The 24575-nt window shown below is 42.4% G+C and overlaps 1 protein-coding gene across 1 annotated transcript in view; it reads right to left on the bottom strand.

Annotated features, from left to right (window-relative positions):
• mgat4b (alpha-1,3-mannosyl-glycoprotein 4-beta-N-acetylglucosaminyltransferase B) overlaps positions 1 to 24575 on the bottom strand; it is a 125146-nt gene that overhangs the window by 49892 nt on the left and 50679 nt on the right. Inside the window, exons 2-4 of the mRNA XM_085417645.1 lie at positions 6092 to 6271; positions 4600 to 4743; positions 2691 to 2824 (exon numbers count right to left, since the gene is read on the bottom strand). Of these exons, the coding sequence (XP_085273771.1) occupies positions 2691 to 2824; positions 4600 to 4743; positions 6092 to 6271 (458 nt within the window). The remainder of the gene's footprint in view (positions 1 to 2690; positions 2825 to 4599; positions 4744 to 6091; positions 6272 to 24575) is intronic.

Below are 24575 nucleotides of genomic sequence, written 5' to 3'. Positions count from 1 at the left end.
AATTATGCAATTTTCCAAATTTTGTTGGTATAAATGTTCTGGTTTACAGCCGACTGCTGTGTCTTTTCCATGTTTATCATAGTGGCCTAGGAGCCTAGTCATGACACCATTAACTGTTATCGTACATTAAATTGTAGTCACTTTAAATGGTAAAGAAAACACCACAGACTCTGATCTCTGACGCTGAAGCTAGAGGATCTTTTCATCTCTTCTCAGCCGTCTCTCTTGTATTACCTTTCAGCCCTATTCTGAGTCAGGTGACAGAGGAGATGATTGCAGACCTGTTCGTGTGAAATAAAGGATGTGTGGTGGATCTGTCGGGGGCCGGGACACCAGGTTGGGCTGTGTCACATGCTCCTCTGCATTTTGAATGGAACATGCTTTGGTCATGCAATATTCATGTTACACTTCTTTAAAAGCTTTAAGTACTTTCGTTCCTTGTTCGTCTGCATAAACAAACCCTGCTGAGACGCCATGTGACGAGTTTATCCGAAACCCAAAACCCCGAACCTGAACAAAAGTTAAATTAAAGCCAAGTTTTTAATTTTAATTTCAGCCTGAATCCAGCAAGTAAAGCTGAAATCTGTGACTATGAGATAAAAACAAAAACATTGAGAGGATTTTAAATATTATATCAGCCTGGAGGAAAAACAAACACAAGCATCCAACTGAAAAACAGATAGAAATTAAATTGCAGAACAGAAAGTAAAGGAAAAATAGCAAGATGGAAACAGCAGAGCAGAGAAATGTAGCTGGCTCTGAAACTGATCTGAGTTTATAAACCAGGGAGTCTTCAGCGGCAGCTTATAAACTCTCCAGTCAGTCTACTGCAGTAGATGCTTGCACAACTTTGAGCTTTAGTCTCGGTACAGTGTCCTCTACCAACTCAAAGCTAGAGGTGTTTTTGTCCCAAAGAAATTTACATGCCAAACACTTTGCCTCTGGGGCTCTATTCTGCTTCCAGTATTAACTATTGTTAGCTTAAAAGTAGACGACAGCTGTATGCAAAAATGATAAAATATATTTTTCCCAGTTGTAGGTACAAGGCAGGGATAACTCTTCTTTTGTTGTGCCAACTGAACCACTGGCTCCATCTATAAACCACTGCCTTTATACAACTGAAAGTCTTCTTGCAACCACAGGTGTCGCCCCCTGTTGGCCAGTAAAATGAATAAAGATTTAGGACACTTCCTAGTTGGTTTCATGTTTTAACATCTGTAATCTACACAGTCTCTGGCTGATATGCATGAATTGAAAGCTATCTCATGGAACTGAAAGTGCCAATTCATCCAAACCCCCCCTGGTCATTTATAAATTAGTTTAGCTAACATGCAAGATAGCCAAGTTATAAAGCTAGCCCTAACTTGATGTCCATGTGACCTTTGTATAGTATATACACTGCTCTCTAAGTTGTTGTACAACTTACATGATAGACAGCACATTCAGACCAACATAGCATTAATCTGACTCTTGCTCATGCAAACAACAGATTGATGGCTGGAAGTCGCATAATGGGTGCAGTTAATAATGATGGTTTTCTAGAAGTTACAGTGAGCTCCTTTAAAGAGATTATCACTACTAATGGGCTTTCAGGTGAATTTGAAGAGATGCCATAAAGTACTGTGAGATTAACCAACACAGTATTGGATTGGATTTGCACAAATGAGATTTGACAAAACAGTAAGAAGAGATATGAACTGAACTAACATGAGATGAGAAGCTGTGAGTGGGAACAAACAAAGACAGTATAAACTGTGACCTTCATCACTGTAAAGACACAAACACACTGACTTTATTTATTAAAAGAGCATACAGCATACACATTTCGCAGATTGACTTTAATGATCTAATGTGTGAGCGCGTGCTCACACACACACACACAACATCATTGCTTTACCTCCCTTGGGCAATTAGAGGTTACCATTAGCATGGAAGCTAAACACGGAGAATCACTGACATTATCGGTGTGTGTGTGTGTGTGTGTGTGTGTCTGTGAGGTTCATTAGCTAAACCACTGGCCTTTAGAAACCATGCAAGGAAGCTCACGCATCAACACACACTCACTCTGATGGCCAATTATCCACGCACGTGTTTCCATCACTTCAGAGGACATCACTTGGACTTAGATTCTTTCTCAGAGAATGAACTGAACATAATCAAATCAATTCTGTATTTGATTTTCTTTTAATATCATCGCTGTAATTGAGGTTGGGAGGTAGTGCAGTAAAGTAATGGGTGTGGCAACACAGTTTTTGATGCGCAACAAAGGTACAACCAGCCAGTGTATAATTCAAACATACTGCAGTTATAGCACGCAACCAAATCTAGCCTTTAGCTTTACCCGAAGATCATTTCATGTTTTTAACAAAAAACACAGCACAACAGGACAGAGGTTTTAGTGCCAAGGCAGGAAGTCAACATATGCTTAGACATACATATTAACATTTGTAGCACCTCAAGTGGCCACTACGGGAACTGCAGTTCTTGATGTTGTGTTCAATCAGTTCTTCAGTGCTGGGACGTTGCTGCTTGGGTCTATAATAGTACCTATTTCACATAAACCTTTAAAGGATAAAGATTTAACTTATGGGGACTTTCGGTCACATTAAGGAAGACAAGTCCCTAAAGTGTGATTGTGATTAGGATGCAGGTCCCCACAATGTTAGTTATACAAGTTCACACACACTGACCTCGGCAATGAGGACCACGATGACGCAGTCGTCTTTCTCGGCGGCGCTGAGCTCTGACATCAGAGAGGTGAGCGTGTCGGTCAGATAGGAGTGGACCTCCCTCTTCACACTGGGAACCCCCATCACTATGGAGACTACACACACACACACACACAAAATTTGAAATGTTTGGTGAAGATTGCCTGTAATGTCCCACAATATGAAAGGTCCAGATGGAGAAGCACTCACTGGTAATACCAAGCAAATAGACACTACCAAGGATTTAGGAGATCCATTTATTTTGCAGGAAATAAACAGAGCCTAAAGCAGCCAAGGAGACCTAACATTTTCCCAAAACATACACAGAGTCAGAAGCATTGATGCTGTAAATATTTCCAGCAAATACACAGAGCCAGTGGTTTAATTAAGGGATCTAGGAGCACTGAGTATTTCCAGTATGTACACAGAGCCTGGATGTGAAAGAGTCTTAGGAAGAGAGACTGGTTAAACATAAATATTCACAGGAAATAGACAGAGACAGTGAGTAGACTGACATTTCACAATGAAAAACATTTCTAGGAAACACATAGGTAGTTCAAGGACTGTAGGAGTGGAGAATATTTCAATTCCAAGAGCCTGGGAAATTTTCAGTGTTACCAACAAATACACAGAGCCAGGCCAAATATATTGGGATAGGGCTATATATACTTCCTGTTAAGCCATTTCAAATTAAAAGATGTTCAGGAGGTTTCTTATATTCATTACATTTGTGTTGAACATAAGAAAGAAAGAAGAAAGAAACTTCATCAAAAAAGACTAGACAAGGACACACGCAGGCACACATACACACACGCAGGCACACACACGCAGGCACACACACAGACACACACACACACACACACACACACACACACACACACACACACACACACACACACACACACACACACAGGCCATATTTCTGCACATTTAAGTCTTTCAGTTTTAGTTTAATATGTTTTCCTCCCCTTGATGCTTCAGAAAAAGAAAACACTTCGTGCTGATCCTGTTTTGTTTCAAAGCTTTAACATATAAATCAGATTTGTGTCTCTCTCTCTCTCTCTCTCTCACACACAAGCACACACACACACACACACACACACACACACACACACACACACACACACACACACACACACACACAAATAAATATATATAATTTCCTTGCTGTGTTTCTTTTCTTGGTGGTTATCTCTGTCCTCTGCTGCACCATAAAGCACTTTCCACACGACTAACCCGTTTTAGTCAGGGCATCATAAATTTATCTGACTGCTTGTGCGCACGCACACACACACACACAGAAATATCTTCCATTTTCTGATGTGTTTGTTCTCTGTGGTTTTATCTGTATTTATGTCGTCTGTGTAAAGCAGAGTTGTCAGAAAATGGTTTACTAAGCAGAAAAAAAGCTTTAAAAATAAATTAGGCTTGACACACACACAAACACGCACACTTCAGGAGTGACCTTGGTCAGCCTGTTTGATCACAGCTCTGTATTTATTCGCCAGAGGATGTTGGGTTTATAAGGGGGCCTCGGTGAGCTGCTGCCCCAGGAGAGGAGCACAGTGCCTGGGCTGTTGGTTCAGCCAGGACCCCTTGGCCATAAGAAGGCTAAGACAGTTTTACCAAAAAGACTGAGATCCATTAGACTTATGCCTATGTACCTTTATATAAGGCTTAATTTTAGGCTCTGTAATATTAACTTTAGATCTTTTTATATAAAACAAGATCTTGCCTTTATTTAACCTCAAAGTTTCTAAAGATTTAAAATCTTTTTTCAACAAAATTAAAATCTTCTTCCAAGAAAGCAGGCTATTTGCAGGCTGTGAAGATTATTAAATCAAACAAACTCCATGCAGGTGTGCTTAGAAAAAGGTGTGATGGATTTTACCTCCAGTGCGTCCCTGTCCCAGGTGCACGGCGGGCTGTAGGCTGTCCTCTCTGTTCAGCAGGTGAGGAAGATGATGGAAGATGGAGGGAAGCTGCAGCACGTTTTTACTGCTGCTCACGTTCCACAGCTTCAGCCTCGTCTCCTCTGCAGACACACAGAGGCCAAACCAGGAGAGATCAGGTCACGTTTATTCAGGTCTCCCCGCCGCCAGCTTAAACCGGCTGAATCACACTTTCATATAAAGTACTTAGAAACACGCCTGCAGTTGGAGTGAAGTCGGAGTAAATTGAGCACGCTAACAGATCAGATTGAGCTTTATCTCCTCTGAACACACACAGAGTAAATTACAGCAGATAAAACAGATCAGTTTAAATGGATTACAGATGATTCTTCACATCTTCTGACTGAGCACATTATTCAGTTTTTGCTTCGTGGCAGCGAGACCAGGACAGAAACGCTGCATGCTGAGTGACTGCATGACTTCAGGTCTCAAGGGCACCTGATTTATTTTAAATGTGGGGTCGAACAAAAATTGCTTTCCAGATCATGAGAGATGGAGCAGACTGTGCACTTTACCAGCGCAGTCTATCCCAACACTGTGAAAGGTATGACACAGGACTTAGAGTGTTTCACCCAAACCCCTAAAAGTGGCTCTACTTAACCCTCGCCATCAATGGCAGACCTCAGACAGTGTATGACTGCAGTGTTTCTTTGTAAGGGAAGCAAACTGGTAATGAGATATTGTTAAAACTTTATGTTTTCCTTGAGACATCTCAGCATATTTTTAAAATAAATAATTAAGATATTTTAAAAATGTACTGAAACTTCTTTATACCAAGAAAAGGGAACATTTGTAAGGTGTTTTCTTAAAAGCTGCAGTATAGGTTTAATGGTTCAGTTGTGAAGTAGAATGAGTTTGACACCCCAGAAGGTCGAGACTGTTTAAAAGAGAAGTCAGTATCACAAATTTAATCAGGTCAGCTTTTGATTTTTATTGGTCGACTGAAGGAACAACACTTTAATCAGAACTCGTGTGAAACGACCTTCAAAATCAAATAAAGTGTAAAGATAAAGGAAAAAATGACAGCACTAAAATAGCTGTAGATGTCAGTACGATGATGGGAAAAGGCAAATTCAAGATATAAAACACAGTCCCGATCAAAAGTTTAAGACCAAAAAAAAAAGGGTAAATGGCCTGTATTTATATAGCGCTTTACTAGTCCCTAAGGACCCCAAAGCGCTTTACATATCCAGTCATCCACCCATTCACGCACACATTCACACACTCACACACTGGTGATGGCAAGCTACATTGAAAGACCACTTGAAAAATGGCAAAAACATCATATTTTGCGTGGTTGGAACTTAACAAGGTTCCAAGTAGATTTTCAACATGCAACAAGAAGAAATGGGAGTGAGACAAAAGTCATGCAATTTATTGATAACAACGCTTAAAATGAAACAGGCTGTTTTACAGCTGATCAAAACTGACCCGAGAGACTGCTCCAGGTGCGGTTGATGTCTCTGAGCGCCTGCTTCTCGGCGATTGCCCTCTTGATCTCCTCCAGGACCAGGTTCAGCTCTTTGGAGCGCCGCAGGTTCTCCTGCTCGGCCGAGTGGAGGCGCTCCCTTAGCGCCAAGAACTCCCTCTGGTAGATATCAACCACATCTCCTGCATACGAAGAGGAGAGGAGGGGACGAGGTTATTACATGTGTTCAGGTGAACTCATGTAATTAAAAAAAGAAAAAAAGTCCCACAAACAGCAAAAGCAAGAATCCACTTGATGCCTTTCTTTGAAAAAACAATAAATTGCAGTAAAAGCAGTTTAAGTCTGTCCGTCCAAACTCGCACCATTGATGTAGTGAAACGTTGACATGTGGACATCAGAGATCAACATCTCAAACTCAACATCTGACCAAACACGGTCACAAACAACCATCAACATCCAGGACCAAAAAAATAAAACTAACGACGAAGCAAATAATGATATCTCGCTTGCACGGTATGTACGAAGACTTACAATCGGCTTTTTAAATGTTTATGTTGCACACTGTGGGTCAGGTGGAAGCATGATGTCCTGCAGGATTGACCATGAAGTTGACTGAAAGGTGCCAAAACCTGCAGTTTCTCAAACGGCCACTTCAACCTCCAAATGGAGTCGGCCCTCATTTTGCTTTTACAGTAAAGCTGACCAAGTGTTCATAATTTCATCCTACTGGATATTTTGATGGAAGTTTGAGAATTCTTGCGTTATACAAAACCATCTATTCCAAATTTAAAGAAAGTTCAGGGTCTGCAGGGCTAACAATGGAATGATGCTTTTTTCTGCCGGATTGGACAAACATCAGGTAAACTTGTACTTGCTGTGGAGTATTTTTCTGCATTGTTCTTTTACAGGATATATTTCAATTTTAGTCCTGTGTCTATAATGAAGCTGTAATCTGACTCAAGCCGTGTGCAAACACAAGAAGTAAAATCAATACAGGTTTATTAATGGGCGCATGTCCCTGTTTTATTACACTTGTGCATATTCTCCGTCAGCGCTGAGTGGCAGACAGGAAAACAGAGACAGACTGAGGCTTCATGGGATTACTCTGAAGGCAGACAGAGCGTATAGGACTGTGCCAGATCGTCATCATCAACAGGTAGGAGGGGAAAAAGGACATAATCTGGGTAAAAACATGGAAATAAAAAGCTAAATCCTTCATCTGCCGCAGCAAATAGCATCCGGCCGTCCATCATCCTGCCATCATCCCTCGCTGAGTTAATGCTATGTGGAGGTAAAGCTGCACTAATCCCTTTTGGGCTCACACGCAGACGTCCCCGTTCACTTTGTTCAGCCCTCCAGCTGTAATACATCCGACTGAGACTCCAAAAATAAGAAGTGTCAACATGAACAGCTTGGCCTCAACTTTTCTCAGCCTGAGCCTGCAGATAATGAGCTTTACACATTTTAACAGTTTTACTGAATTCGATATACAGAAGACGGAGGGCAGTCGGTGCGCTTACCTCGTCTACAGACAGAGACACGCTGTTATTTTGAACAAAGCTTCACACAAAGTGTCACCTGTTCCTATTTTTGTTTTGTTTTACAGGAGACACTTTTCTATGTTAATCCTATCAGTTTTTTATTCATCATTTTATCGCCAAAGAATCAACAAAAAGGAAAACTGCATGAAGAGAAAGAGCTCACGTACTTCCTGACACGCCCACAGGGTTCACGTGACTAATTATTCTGGAGGAAGAGGCGCTCGCTCTTCACAAAAAGCTTCATTTTATTCTGTTTTTATTATTTTAAATCTAGAAACACAAATCTAGAAACAGAAAAAACCTCCACCTCAAACGTCAAACACGAGATAACTTCGACAAACTCAGCCGTACTTCCTCTCTTTTACATTTTCAGTTCATGACGTTTGTTCCAAACCATCAGTCGCAGCAGTTAGGACTAGTTTATGATTAGGTGTGGTTTTACTCAGGTGTTGCTCGTCTCCTCCATTCACCTGAATATCACTTTTATCGTTTTAATGTTTTTTTTTATTCCTTGGCTTATGACACAGTTTGACCCTGATTTTACTGCTTTAATTTAATCTAATGTGCCGATTTTATTGTTTTAATTTAAGTCTTTTGTCATGTCAAGTGTACAGCACTTTGCTTTCAGCTGGGAGTTGACTGAAAGTGCTATATAAATAAATTGCTTGCTTGCTAATATGAACCTGAGCATTTGCTTCAGTTTAAAACACACTAAATTATTTTCCCTTTTTTCTATTCTTTCAGTTTTGTCTCCTGATTCTGTCTTAGTCTATTTTTTACCTTGTTTATTTTTTATACTTTCATGCTTGTTTTTTTTTCCATTTACCTTATGTTTTTATTTATTTATTCTACTTTGTGTACTATTATAAGGTGACTTTGAGGGTCTTTAAAGGTGCCTATAAATAAAATGTATTATTTTATTATATATTTTTTCTGTTTTGGTAAAAAAAACCTATTTATTTAAAATTGAAATCTTTGCTGATGTTGGTATTATTGGATAGTAAGAGAAAGTTTGTGTTCAATCATTTTAAATTGTTTAATTATTATTCAATTACAATTGATTTTTTTTGATTTAGAGAGAAGAAGATCAAAGAAAAACAAAATCAGCAGGAAACTCAAAATCCCGATCTCTCACTCCAAACGTCTTGACTTACTCAGATAAATGTAAGTGGCTTAGAATCAGAATCAGAATCAGAAACTTTATTGTCATTGTCATGAGAACAACGAAATTAAGAATGGTCCCCGATCATTGCATCATCCCTAGCAATATCAAAATATAAATAAAACAATAAAATTCAATAAATAAAATAGATAGAATACTTAAAATACTAATAAGATATAACAGTAAAACATTCACATACATTCCCACACACATGCTTCAGACCGTGCATAGATTAACACAAGAGTGGCGTGATGGACATTTTTTTGTAGTATTCAGATGTGTTATTGCAGTTGGATAACAGCTGTGTTTGAGTCTATTAGTCCTTGCTCTGATTGCCCTGTACCGTCTGCCTGAGGGCAACAGTTCGAACAGGGAGTGGCCAGGATGTGAGGTGTCTTTTATGATGTTTTGGGCCTTTTTAAAACAGTGGGCGTTGTGTAGAACTTCCAGTGTGGGGAGAGGGCAGCCAGTGATCTTTTGGGCGGTGTTAATGATCCCTTGGAGTGCTTTCCTCTGAGCCCCTGTGCAGCTAGTGTACCAGATGCATATGCAGTAAGTTAGAACACTCTCAATGGTGGCTCTGTAGAAGGACACCAGCAGTCTCTGTGTGATGTTATTCCTCCTGAGAATTCTCAGGAAGTACAGTCTCTGTTGGGCCTTTTTCAGCAGCTCGGAGGTGTTCACACTCCAGGAAAGGTTCTCCTCTATATTGACTCCCAGGAAGTGGAAGCTTGCCACCCTTTCTACACAGTCCCCATTTATGAATAGTGGTTGGATCTCTGCCTTTTTCCTTCTGAAGTCTATTATGAGTTCTTTGGTTTTTGAAGTGTTGAGGAGGAGGTTATTGGCCTTACAACATGACGTCAGCTGCTCCACCTCGTCTCTGTACGTAGACTCGTCTCCCTTGGAAATGAGCCCCACCACTGTGGTGTCATCTGCAAATTTCACAAAGATGTTGCTGTGGTGGCGAGGAGTGCAGTCGTGTGTGTAGAGAGAGTAGAGCAGTGGACTGAGCACACAGCCCTGGGGTGAGCCAGTGCTGAGACTCAGGACTGAGGATGTGTGATGGCCAACTCTGACTCTCTGTCTACGGCCCGAGAGGAAGCTATTGATCCACATGCAGGTGCTGTATGGAAGCCCCAGGTCTTGTAGCTTGGCCACCAGTTTGTGTGGAAGGATGGTGTTAAAAGCTGAGCAGTAATCCACGAAGAGCATCCGCACATAGCTACCATGCTCTTCCAGGTGAGTTAATGCAGCATGGAGTGCTGTGGCTACAGCGTCTTCCGTGGATCGGTTTGCTCTGTAGGCAAACTGGTGTGGATCCAAGCTGCGGGGCAGGGCTGCTGTGATGTGTCTGCGGACCAGCTTCTCAAAGCATTTCATTACCACTGGGGTGAGTGCCACCGGTCTGTAGTCATTCAGGCCGGTGATGTGGGGCTTCTTAGGCAAGGGGACTATGGTGGAGGACTTCAGGCAGAGTGGGACAGTCGCCTGTGCGAGGGATTTGTTGAAAATCCTGGTGAAGATCCCAGCCAGCTGTCCTGCACAATCCCTCAATATTCGACCTGGCACACCATCAGGACCCGCCGCCTTCCTCGGGTTAACAGCCTGCAGCATGCGCCTCACCTCGTGCTCTTCCAGGGTGAGGGTGGTGCTGCTATGGGTGGCGTGTTGCTGCTGTGGCTCCAATACCTCCGGTACCCTGGTCTCAAAGCGGGCAAAGAAGATATTCAGCTCCTCTGCCAGCTCCAGGTCACCGTCCGCAGCTCCGAGATTGATCTTATAGTTGGTTAGGTGCTGGATGCCTTGCCACACCTGCCGGCTGGTATTACTCTTCAAATGGTCCTCGATCCTCCTCCTATAGTCCCCCTTTGCCTCTCTGATGCCTCTCTTCAGGTTGGATCGGGCTGTGGTGTAGTAATCCCTGTTGCCAGACCTGAACGCAATGTTCCTCTCCTTCAGCAGCTGCCTGACCTCCCGGGTCATCCAGGGCTTTTGGTTGGGATAAGCCCGGATCCGTTTGACTGCTGTAACAGTGTCTATGCAGTGTTTTATATAGCAGAGAACACTGTCTGTGAACATTTCCAAGTCCTGATGTTCAAAGATATCCCAGTTAGTCCTGTCAAAACAGTCCTGCAGCTGCTGAGAGGCAGCTGCAGGACTGTTTATATTTAATAAACAGGCTCCACTAATACGTCTGTCTTCCTGAGCATCTGTTCACAAACATTTAGGCATCAAATTAGTGTCCAAATTGTTGAATTAAAAACCAAAGTCTGTCCGACTGACCCTCTTCTCTCCATGGAAACAAGGTCCACATCTGTCCACAACCCCGACCAGCTTAGAGGAGCTAACGCTGTCATGAGTACACCATGTGGATACTAATGTGGTAACCACGCTTCACAGGATAAACAGACTCATGCACAGAAAGCTCTGAGTGTCCTCTGAGTGCCAGCGTTCGTTCGGCCTCAGATCAGCTTGATCCGAGGGATTCAGCAACACCTGATTTTTAATGGTTCAAATTTCCTGACCCCAAAGCTCAACCCGCCCAAGCTTAACAAGCCCCGAGCACTTCAAGCTCCCTGTAGAGTAACGAAGAAATGAAACTTGGTGATAAGGGTCAGGAAGTGTTTACAGCCGACACTTCAGACCTCACAACTTTTTACCAGACTGGTCTGGACGAACGCTAACCAGAGCTGTGCTGCAGTTTGTCTGTCAGCTGAACTTTAATAGCCGGAGAGTAAAATCACTCAGAAAGCGCCTCATTTTGCTGTAATTATTCCTGTAAACCCTCATTAATGAGAACAATGGTCACATCTGTTTGGCTGATAACTGCAGTGAATTTATGAGCGCGCACACACACACACTCCTCGCTGATGAGTTTTTAATGATGCTGCTGCCCAGTTATTTATCTGCGCTGATGAAATAATCTTCTTCCTGCAGCAGTTGGTCTGTTAAACAGTGAAACTGTGTTTCTGCGAAGGCTTTTGTTCCAGCAGTGGTTTCACATCCTTCGTAATATTTAATAACTGTAGAAATTTTGAGAAATATTTTCCGGGCGCTATTAGACCAGGAGTTTGTTAGAGCCGACAGTAAACACCAAAAAAAGCTCAGTTATTAAAAGAGTTTATATTTTTGTGTAAATGGTTAAATTAAGCAGCACAGTAAACTCTATTGCCGTCTTACTATCGGAAGAGACATTTTAAACCCAAACAATCTGTATGGATACAGATCGCACAATGCAGGTGACACAGACTCAAACCTCAACACTACAAACAGCTGTAAATTAAATCTATCACGACATGTCAGGACAATGCGGTGGTCTAGCTGGATGTTGTCACTGTGTTTATTAAACCTACAGTAATTCATCACTTATTAATGAATTTATTTATTCATTGTTTACTTTTATTGCCATGAAAACAACAAGTGTAAAGTGAGGGGAAATAATCTGTTAGCCTTTTTAGCCTAACTTTAAGCTACACGGGCAACTCTGAGTCCTACCAACAATAGTAAAAATATAATAGAAAGCAGCTTAATGGCTTTAAAAATGGCAAACGTGAAAAAGAAATGAAAGTAGGTGAGCTTCAGCTCAGTTTTTTAGGAAAGTCCAGGTGCAGATCAAGCATACCAGTGATGCCTCAGTCACACGGGCCTAGATACTGGCTGGCAGCTACTGGAAACAGAGGCTGCACTCATCACGGGGCGACCGTGGCTCAGGGGGTTGGGAAGCGTATCTGTAACCGGAAGGTCGCCCGTGTCCTGGTCGTTGTGTGCAAGACACTTTACCACCTACTGGTGTTGGCCAGAGGGGCCGATGGCGCGATATGGCAGCCTCGCTTCTGTCAGTCTGCCGCAGGGCAGCTGTGGCTACAACTGTAGCTGCCTCCACCAGTGTGTGAATGTGAGAGTGAATGAATAGTGGCATTGTAAAGCGCTTTGGGTGCCTTGAAAAGCGCTATATAAATCCAATCCATCATTATTATTATTATTATTATGCAATCTTGTGTTTTAAAACTACCTCTTCCCATGTATGTATGTTACAACATGGTACAAAACCCAAAAAAGTAGACTGCTAATCCAACTGTAAAGCACATGAATACATGTTATTATGATGTGCCATATATAAAGCCATTCTTTGCTGGATAAATGTGAAACATATAAAAGCAGCCAGACTCTCCGTCTCAGTATTGTCTAATATGGGGGAACCAGTGGAAGAGCAGATGCTCCATCCAAAGGTTGAAGCATACAGATGTTGTCCTTTAAACATCTGTATAGTCAAAATTCTTCAAAATTATGACGTTTGGTCTGTTGAAGAACTGAGGCGTGAATTTAATAAGAACAGCATACATAGCTATCAGAGGTTTATCATCTGGTTACATCCAGCAAACAACGTTGAATTAACGAGGCACAAAACTCGGGACATGGGACATTCACGTCTCACCTTTGACCCCCTCCTCCTCTCCAGTGACTGATGTCATTTGTGTGCTTGTTTTCTTTCAGTAATTAATCAATGCAAAAAGATCAATAACAGGAAACAACACGGAGGCACTAGTCTGAACACTGCAACAGCCTGAAAATGTCCCCACTTTGCACACGTCCTCATGCGAAAGGTCCCAAAACTCCCACGTGTCCTCACAAACATATATGTACAAGTAGATGTTCACACTTTTTCCCTCTATTTAATTTTTAAGCCTAAAACTGAAAAACCTGCATTACGAGTACCACACCGATTCCCCACAATGTGATTTCTGTACCCACAACTTTAGTAACACAAGAACATGCACAGAGAGATGGATAAACTAGGGCTGGGTATCGTCACTGATTTCTAGAATCGATTCAATTCCGATTCACAAGGTCCCGAATCGATTCAATCCACGATTCGATTTAATTCGATTCAATTCGATTCACTTCGATTCGAATCTGGGAAATTTTGACAGTCAGAAATATTATAATTCAGATCAGTACATTTACATATTTTTGTATCTATAAAAAGGAAGCTGACACACGCAAGACTTTATCACAGGTGTAAGCGTCACAGCAGATGCCTTTGTGTCAAAGTAGCTGAAGATAAAACACAGAAAAACATGAAGGTGGTTTTCCTGGCCTGGGATTTTATAAAAATATTCTGCAGTACATCAAAAACGAAAGAAAACCATTAATCAACACATGAACATTACCTCTGAAGTTACAGCGGTTTTATTAGAGACACGGTTAAGCGTTTTGCATTTTGCATAATTTTAAAAAGTTTGAATTTGTTCAGTATTGAACAGCAGAAATTAGGTTTTCTTTTCGGAAGTATATAAAACGAAAAAGAAAAAAAAACGTCGGCCGACAGCGCTGTAAACAACGGCAGACTTGTGCGTAACAAGCAAGCGAATAATGAAGAAAACAGATTTTTAGACGGGAAACTGTTCTTGAAGTACAGAGAGAGAGAGAGAGAGCTGTGCATCGTGGTCGAAGCAAAACAGTAAAAGTCAGAGTGAATACATGACGATGTTTATGTGAAGCGTAGTTTGGATCTTCTTTTGCTGCTGGTTCGGTCAATATTGTCTGGAGAGACATCAAACTAACACCTTTAGAAACAGCGCATAAAGGGCGTGAACACAAAGCGCGGACCCGCCGACAGATCAGAATCAGCGAGCTGTCGGCTTTCAGCCCCGACTGTGAGAAAGGCGACATCTGATTCTGATCCGCGGGTCGCGCTGTGTGTTTAAGTCTTTGTGCAGAATCCATGTTCCTGCTCTCATTTACTGTCTTAGCTGTTTAGTGGTTGTTGAAATTTTGTGAGATTTCACCTGAGATTCTGGCATTTCGGGCAAAATAAATTTATATTAAAAAATCGATTCAGGATTTTAATGAATCGATTTTACGTCATCCAAGCCAGAATCGATTTTAACCGATAAATCAATTATAAAAACCCACCCCTAGGACAAACATCACTAATACACAGTAATCCTGCACACTGCAATACCACAACACACACAATTCTGAGCAGAGTGTGGAGGGCAGACAGGTTGAGTCATACTGTAGTAATGTGTGTGTGTGTGTGTGTGTGTGTGTGTGTGTGTGTGTGTGTGTGTGTGTGTGTGTGTGTGTGTGTGTGTGTGTGTGTGTGTGTGTGTAATAGTATAAAAGCCACCGATCACAGGTAATGAGATTACCCTATACACACACACACTCACGATGACTCACAGTTAATGGCCTTGTGGTTCTTTTAGCGAACAGGAAGAAGTACGAGGACTGAAAATCAGTTCAGCTGTTCCTCACTGATCAATCAATACATTAAATGCCAATCATCAGTCTGACATTTATCAGACCCGGATCTATACAGACCTGTATGTGTTTAAACGTGTGTTCTTAGGTTCTGAGGTTTAAACACTCCTATAAATATAAGTAGGTTCCATCATCAAAGAAACTAGGATTATTTTATTGTTTTTTTTACACGTTTAAGAGAAGATAACAGCTGACAAAATGTCAAAAAATGTGACACTAACACGGTGCCCTGCGGTGTGTTCGTGTAGTTAAAATATGTGCTTCAGCCCCGTAATCCCCAATCCAGCAACGACCTGAGGCTGAAAAACGAAGCCAACGTTTAGGTTGCAAAACCTGCAGCTCCTCTAACGTCTAAGTCCAGGATTCAGTAATTCAATCATTCTGAGCAAAATGCAACTGAAATGTATAAAAACAAAGGTTTATGAGTCTGAAGAAGAAGCTGGATTTCTTCTCCTTGAGTGCAACCAGCGCTTGCACCTTGCTGTGAGCGCTCTGGATTTACAGTTATGATTGCAGAGTTTGATGACGACTCGCCTCCCTCCTCGAGAGTGCTGTCAACTTGGTTAGGTGTTGTAAAGTTGTTTCTCTGAACCATGGAAATAATTCTGTCATCATGCACTTCGGTTGTCGTCTGTGGACCTTCTGGTCTTTTGGTGTTGCAGTGAATTTGTTCCTATCAATAAAAGAACCAGATTGCTCTTAGTCTCTAATGGGTTTATTTTGTTTGGTTTGCTACAAAATAATGAGGGAACAGGCCTCGCTTGGCCATGAAACTGCCAGTCAGTCAATCATCCAATTGCTGTATATAAAAATATAACAATGGCTGAAATTCATTTCTGTTGAACCCGTTGAATTAAAGCTGAATGTCTGCACATCGGGCACATCTCGACCGTCTGATTTAAAATGATGTGCAGAACAACAAAACCTATCGACTCTGTTCAGGTCCAGCAGAAAAGACCTTTTTTTTTTTTGCACTTAGCATTTTTTACTTCGCTTTCTCTTCTTCTATTCTGTGCTGTAAAGCTTGACCCACTCAGAAGTCACCCTGACATACGTCCACTTCCAAACCTCAAAATCAAATTAACTTTTAACAGTTCATGCACCAACTCGTGCTCCTTTCCCCTTTTAAATGCCAGACTGTGCAGGACCTTCTTGGAAATTTCCTGTCATTTGAAACTTAATAGCGGCAGTTTGTGTTTTTTAGGAAATTTCTGATGCGGGCATCCAAGAAACGGGGAATAACAGGACCTGTGTGATGGAGTGTTACAGAAACAGAAAGCCTCACATGCAGGGTTAAACATTAAAAGTTGTTTTTACTGATAAATGTGTTTCAGCTGAGCTTTTACAGTCACTCCCGCTGCTTTCATGTTATGAAGTGGAGACGGCTGAGGACTGCTAATAAAGTTTTTATTTTTCAGTGAGTGTTCGGTCTCGTGTCGTGCTCACAGAGAGAAACTGGGCGATGCGTTCACATGGCTGAGCATCGCGGACAGATTGGTCTGGCACTTTTTAACGAGGTCCCTAATGAAGGGTCTTCCGGCCCGCTGGCCCCTTGTCTTCCTCTCTCCATCCTCACCCCCCAGCAGATGGTGTTTAATCAGCGAGTGATAAATGAGGGAATACAACCGTCAGCTGTCTCTGCAGTTCCCATCATTTGAACCAAATTAACAGTTATTAGCCCTTCATACACGATGAACACATTATTATTATTCCAACAGGAAGAAAGTCAGGTGGAAGAGATGAAACAGGAAGAGCACTTCTCCAAATAACACTCTGACACACAGAATGGACCCGTGGGACCCCCAAAATGTCGAACGGGATGTCAACAGGACACGAAGGACGGCTGACAGGAAAGTGGCGCTCGGTGATTTGCCTTCTGAGTCAGACTGATGTGTTTATTAGAAAAAGAAGAGGAGGGAAGGAAATAAAGCTGGTGAGTCAGCCCGATGTGATGGCAGGGTCGTGGTCCCAGAGCGGCGTGATGGCAGTTCATTATCGACAAAACCACTGAGCAGCTCGGAGAGCAAAAAGAATCACGCACATGCACACAGAGTGCTTCGAGGACAAATAACCCCGAATGCAGGAGAAAAACAATGTACTTTGCATTTATGTGAACATAACTGTCCGACCGGAGCAAACATCATCACGAGCTCCAAGGTCATTCCCACAGAGCCACCCAGCCATGGGGCCACAAATACCACGCTCGCATTATAAACCACCTTATTGCAGCTTTAGCGTTACAGCGGCACTGCAACAGTGACCATGTTTGTTGATAAATGACGAGATGGGAGTGACTGTGCCATGAGGTTCGCCGCCATTAGGACAAGATGGTGCCAAGTGACACTCTGGAGACGAGAACAGGCTGAAGCAAACACCCGAGAACGGCCCGACCGCGGGGAATAAACCTAAATATGTGAGTTTATGAGAGATGCTTCAAACTGAGAGCAGATTAGTGTCACGCTGTTTGACTTTTAATAACAGCTCCATCATGTCAGACTTCACTGGAAGATCCAAGCTAACCTCCCCGTCCTTAGTGTAGTCCTGTTTGTCGGACAAAAATAACGCACAGACTTAATAATCCATCAGCGGCACTTACCCTCAGCCAAACTGAGCTTTAATTCCAAATCGAGCTGAATGCACCGAAGCCCCGGCTCACTCTCTGAACCTCTGCAATTCGTGCCTCATCACTGCGTTTGTGTTTGGAGTAAACTGCAGTAATCCATGTGCTCTTACAGGGGAAGGCATGTGTTTGTGTTGACTGTGTAGTCTCTACTGCTTCGGTTACAAATATGCAAGTGAAGAGTGAGACCACACCAAAGGACACTTTGATTTCATCTGGATCCAGGGTAAGTTCCTGGACCTTGTTGCGGAAGCCAGTGGAGTTTTGTGATGGGGTGTGTTCCCCACGAGGGGAGCTAGGACGTTGGCGAGGTGGATGGAAATGCTGTTGTAGGATGAGTTTAACTGCTAACAGTAGGTCTGAGTGGGTCTTTGTGGATCTTTGGAAGTCCATATATACATATATACATGTGTTTGTGTTGTTGTGTGTATCTGTGTTTGTGTTGTTGTGTAAAGGCCCTCCACCTCCTTCTCCGAGTGAACAGAAGAAGAAACAGCTGGAATGCGTCAACGAGAATAAACAGGTGTCAACCTGTGATTTTCAGTCAGGCAGTGTCACAGGAAGTCAATTATCCCCCTCCACACTCTCTCTCACACACAAACACACATACACACAAGCAGGAAAGTATGTGAGGAATGTTAACACACTTGGCAAGTCAAGGCTGGAGCATCAAAATAATGACATCATCCAACCGCCAGCTTTAGAGTGAATGTGTGTGTGTGTGTGTGTGTGTGTGGGGGGGGGTTCTCAGGAGAGAATGAGTGATTCATTTTACACAAGCAACATAGAAACTACTCACATTTCATCTCATCAGCTTGAAGCTTTGCTCAAACAATAACCACTAAGGCCCCAAAATGCAGTTATCAGCTAACGCTAGCTAGCTTGGTTATCAACCTGCATCCACAGACTGTGTTTGACTTGATAATCCCTGTTCAATAAAACCAAACTTAACTTCCCTCGCTGGAACTGGAGCTCAGGTTCTAAGATGGTTCATTAGTCTGCCAGATAAAGAGCTCTTTAAGCAAAACCTGCAGTTCCTCTAATGTCCACTAGAGGCTGCAGCAGTGAGTCAGTCCCCATAGAAGAAATTTTACAGTAGAAATAAACATGTTTGCAGCCTGATACAAAAACTGTTTTCGTTGCTATAAATAGTTTCCCCCTTCATAGGAGCTGTATAGGTGGTGAATTTATTTTGCAACTTGCCTTTTTAAATTGTATTAACACTTAAAGTTTGCATTATTAGGGGCGTGGCCTCTTGACTGACAGCTGCTGCATTAGCATTAGCTGATAACTTAGCATACAGAGCATTCAAATACGGTCCGAATACGGTTACTCGTGCCTCCAACAAATCCGAGTTCCATGTTGCAAAACTATGACATCACAACAATTTGATTGGCCACTTGCAGTGTTCACGTTAACATACCTTAGTGTGTGAGACAGCCCCCTACGTTTGTGTGATGCCCACAAGTGTATGGTCACAATTGTAATTTGTTTGTAAATTGTTTTTTGATGTAAAAGGTCTTATTTTATGGTGGTATTGCACTTTCATTTAAAGTTAGGGATGTAATTGCGTGGCATTGCTACAAGGGGGAGACAGTGGTGAGCAATGTTCCCTCTAATTTTTCACGTGTCTGAGCGAACACACAAACTCCCTGAGCGGTCCCTTGGATCACTGTGAGCGACATCAGACGTGCGCACTGTGGTCACACCGGCATCTAATCCATCCAAGTTACATGGTTTATTATAATAATCAAATTACAGGATTTACATTTATGTTAGACTACTTTTAATTAACTGCTTTAGCCCATTTACAATGAAAATTTAAAAAAATCTAGTCATTGACCTGTGTAGTATGTTAACACTATTGGAAGTAAAAATAACCTGAACTCCAGAACTTTACAGAACAATCAGCTGTTCTGCGTCAAATCTGATGCCACACAAATTATTTGTGCCACTCCAAAAATAATTTCTGTCCACTATGAGATAAAGGAGAACAACAGCTTGATACCTGCAGGCCTGACAACAGGAGATGTGTCACTCCTGTAACACCTGTAACATTCAGCAGTTGCCTCATTGTTCTGACACACACAACAAAACTGAAATCGTGCCACGTCGTGACCTTCTGCATGAAAATAAATCCACATTTCAGATGTTACAGTGACTCCAGACAAGCTGTTTGGTCATCATGACAAAAACTGAAATGAAAAAGTTTCATGAATAACCAGCACCACACCTCTTTTTCAAACATGCTCTGTTGTATATTTGAACACAGCTGAATAAAAATTTTGAGGAAAGTTTGAGTAAAGTGAGGCAAAGTCTAAAAGTTCACACCTCGCCTGTGATTTTTCACACAACTCCCACAATCCACCTCTGCTGTTCACACAGATTTATAAAGTGAGAAGTCTCCCTCTCTCTGTCCTTGGTTCACCTTCTGTAAAGTCAACCTCATGCCAAGATCCCGCACCTTATCTTTAGTTATGAACAACAGCAAATATCTGCCAGGATCGTGGCTGTAGCAGCGGTGATGGAAAACAGGAGGAGGTGAACAGAAACTACAGCAGAACGAACCAAAACAAAGGGCTTTTCTTCCTTTCTTCCATTAATTCACACAGATCAGAGCAGCGGACCGGTAGGAACATTAGCACTCGAGCCAGACGGACTGAAACTCTGAGAGCTCGATGCCAAGGGGAAAAAAAAGACGATGGAGCAACTGAAAAAGCAAAAAAACCATCAGAAACTAAAGAGCAGGCAGACACAAAGAGGCAGAAAGCTGTTAGGAGCATTAGCACACTAGCCAAAAACGCTGAAATGATGACAAAAGCAAAGGCGGCGTCTGTTTTCTTGCTCCAATTCTAAAGACAGACCGACGGAGGAAAGAAGACAGAAGCAAAGTCTTAAAAGGATCCATCTGCTCAGCCAGGTGTTTCTGTCAGGATGACTTTAAAGAGCTCTTTCCGATTTTACACCAACAAGAAGGAAAATTCATGCTTCTCATCAGGTGTCCATTTAAGTCTCCAATGAGCACACCTTGCACAGATGCTGCCGTCTACGGAAAATGTGATTTCAGCGTGAGATTATGGAGATGCCATATGGTTTGACGTTTGTGAAAAAAGTGGATTTTTTATTATGGGCCTCCACCACAGTAGCTTAGCATGATTCATAGGTCAAAAGTTATGCCAAGTTGTTTTAGCGCCAATCTCTTCACAACCTCTAGCGAGTTCTGGTTCTCCCTCGGGGGTTTATTCTAGCCTGCAAAACCTAAAGAGGGAGGTGCCATGGAGGCATGCAAAGAAGCAACAACTTCACCCAGTGGAGAAGCCCGAGCTCCTCGCCACATCTCTGATGGTGCATTAACCCAAAGTGAAGGTTTTGCACTGTGCAGTTGCAACGTCTGTACATTAAGACGAACTAACACAAATCTGCACCAGGAGACACAAAAGGAGGTGAATCTGGGATTTGCACAGCTGAAAATATTTTAGCTTCAGCTAAATGTTCGTTTCACGCTCACCACAAATGCACAACAGCTGAGACTGTCGCCACCGGCAATGAGAAATGGAGGAGGTGGTCACTGAGGCAGCGCGAGGGAAGCTGTTTAGTGTATCAGCAGTGTAGGGGAGTAACGGAGTACATGTACCGCCGTTACGTATTTAAAATACAAAATATGAGTAACTGTATTCTGTTACAGTTACCGTTTAAAAAGGTGGTATTCAGAATACAGTTACTTTGTTGAAATAAATGGATTACACACTGTGGTCTTTTCCTGTTTCATATTTTAGGCTATGCCCTCTCCATTTTTGGTAATTCTCAAACAAAACACGCATTAAGAGGCTCAAATGCCCGTGTCTTAATCTTGCGTCTCATAATGACGAGAAGAAATATTTTTAAAAATTACTGTTCAAAAAATTATCTAATATGAAGGCAATAAGAGAGTGTTACAGGCATAGCCCTAAAGAACGTAGCCTCATGGGCAGTGTAGTCCGTGCTGCAGGGAGAATGGACCGCCATACCCGTTATGTGTCTGTGAGTGAGGGAGGGAGAGAAAGGAGAGTGGAAAAGTACGAGTTGTCATCGAGCAGAAACAGGAGCTGGAAGCATGTAAATATAATAATAACCACTGCATCCAAGAAGAGTGCCTGACGAGCCCAGCTGTAAGTAAGCTATTAAGACTCGACTGTACACCATGTTTGTGTTTTCCTCCGAAACAATAAGTTCCGTTGAAGCAGCCTTTCAACGCCTCTCTCTGTCTCTCGCTAGCAAAGTTGATCCAGACAACAAAATAAAGCTAGTTTTCGGCTACGAGCCCGACACGAAACCCGACTATTAGCCAGAGGTCCCTTTACCATGGCTCGGAGCCGCGGACCTGTTTTATATACGCGCGGAATAGTTTTCTGTACGAGATCTCTGCAAAAAGCGCAGCCTGTTACGAAACCAGTTTCACCCCGGTTCTTTTTTATTCCTCGAGGCATCCAGAGACGGCACCGGACTCAGTAGTCATTTCACAAAACCTTTATTCATCTTCAGCTAAGCATGCATCTTCTAGAAGGGAAGACGTGCAAGGCCGGTGTCCCTCTGCAGATCTGCACTCCATTGTCTGTGAAACACAGTTTTGTAGAAGCGACCCTACCATAAAACCCCCCATGGTGTCCTGCAAACTCTGTGTCTGTGTGTGCGCGTACCCGTGTGTCTATGTGAGTGCACGTGAGTGACTGTATGCGCGTACCTGTGTGTATGTGTGAGTGCACGTGAGTGAGTGTGCATGTGGGTGTGTGAGTGTAACAGTCAAAGCACTGTGTGTGTGTCTCTGTGTACGTGACTTCCTGCGGGTCATAAAAGTAATCTCCTCACCCGAGCTACACCAAATTCCTCTACACAACATAGAAAACAGAGTTAACATATTACAAACACTGAGACCCCCACTCTGCATCCACTGGCCATTGGCCTCTCGTTGTCTTACATTTACATTTAAGGTGGAGAGTCTCCTGCAAACCTACTTCTAAGTTTATAACAATTATGAGTTTTTATTAAAGGTACAAGCATCAGCAATCCCCACCTGTAGCTTCCTGTCTCCTTTTATGACAGGCAGACCCCCAGTGTCCATAAATTCCTTTCCCTCCAAACAATTACACACACTCTCAGGCCACAGCTAAGCCCAAAATATAACATGCAGACAAATCATTCCTTATTCCTCTCATCTACAGCTGGACCCTCTTATCTAAGCAAATTTAACACATTGTATTCTAATAATTGTTTTCTTGTACTCACAAGCCTTACCCAACGTCAACCTGCTGTTACTCATTTTATATTAATATTTAAACATCTAGTTGCTATTGGTATGGTGAGTAACCCTCAGTAATAGTAATAAATCACACAGCAATAGTACATTCATGTAGTTGTAAAAAAGCATGATAATATATCAAGTAATCCAAAGTATTCAGAATACGTTACTCTCATTGAGTAATGTAACGGAATACGTTACAGAATACATTTTGGGGCATGTAATCTGTAATGGAATACATTTTAAAAGTAACCTTCCCAACACTGTGTATCAGATACGAAAAAAAGGAGAAGGTTTGGAGAAAAGTGATGAAAAACTTCATAGAGAGTACTGAAAACGTTTTGCTATGAAGGTCGGGTGGATTGCTCTTCATCTCATTGGCTGTTAGAGGCGACTGTTTGTGTTTCACTTCACATGTGGTGTGTGCACCATGAGGATGAGCCCAGGCATCCCCAGAGTTCATGGCCACACTTTGATTGGTGAATGGAAAGCTTAGAGATACACTCAAGGAACGATTTTAAAACAATCATGCTGGATATCTGTACTGATATGGACTGACTAATGTGTTAGGAGTGAAAATTATCAACCAGCATGCTGCTAATGAGACGACAGATGGTGTCCTGGGGGGGTCCCACCAGCGGCCTGCTGGAGGTAATTTTGTAGCTCTCACACCGCTCATCCTCTCCTCCTTGCACAAAGAAGCAGATACCAGTCCCAGTAATGAGTCAAGGACCTTCTACAGCCCCGTCCAGCTCTCCTACAGTAACCATCCATCCCCTTGAGACTCTGCTGAGAGACAGCAAATCTTCTGCCAGCAAGGAGCCATCCTAGAGGAGTTGGTCTACCTGTCCAATCTCTGACCCTAGCCAAATGCAAATTAGTGGAAAAAATAGCCAGAAATATGAGAAGGGAAAATATATGAGTGTCCTCCACCTGTGAGACCATTCCTGTTTTGGGGGTGGTCTCATTGTTACCCCTCTAGCACAGCTGAAACTGATTAACACCCTCCTCTGCTACTTAACTGACCCGATCAATGTCCCAGAAGTTTAAAAGACCTGATGTTATACTCTGATTACAAAGTGTTGCTTTCATTTTTTTGAGCAGTGTGCTTAGTGTACCTCGGCTGGGGCAAAATCCCACCTCCCCACCCCAGAGGAAACCGTGGCCTCAGATTTTGTAAGCACTAATTCTCCTGCCAGCTGCTTCCCACTCGTCTGAAAACCACGATGGGGTTGACATGTTGACATGATGAGAAGCAGGGTTATAACTCTCAAATCACCAAGACGGATACCCTCCTCATGCAGGCTGCTTCTCAAACTCCATTAACATCATAAATGCTGATGCAAAAGTTAATTGTGTTTATTTTGAACGCCTGACCATAACTGCTTAGCAGAGCACAATTACGCATCTTAAGCTTATTTTATTTTCCAGCAACCTTCTGCAATTATCATGTTTCAAGATCCCAACAATGGCTCTGGATGCATGTTAATGAGCAGTGGTCCTCATGGGGATTCACTCCAGGATGGGAGGGATTCATCCCATGAAAAACTCGACTACAGCTCCGAAATCAGGCCGGCTGCTCTGCACGGAGAAGTCTGCAGATCGATTCTGCACAGGC

The sequence above is a fragment of the Rhamphochromis longiceps genome, linkage group LG2, assembly GCF_057381845.1.
Source record: "Rhamphochromis longiceps isolate RC_006_pf linkage group LG2, R_longiceps_female_GT1.1, whole genome shotgun sequence".
Lineage (NCBI taxonomy): Eukaryota > Metazoa > Chordata > Actinopteri > Cichliformes > Cichlidae > Rhamphochromis > Rhamphochromis longiceps.
The sequence above is the reverse complement of the archived record's forward strand: the minus strand, read 5'-3'. Positions and strand labels throughout refer to the sequence as shown.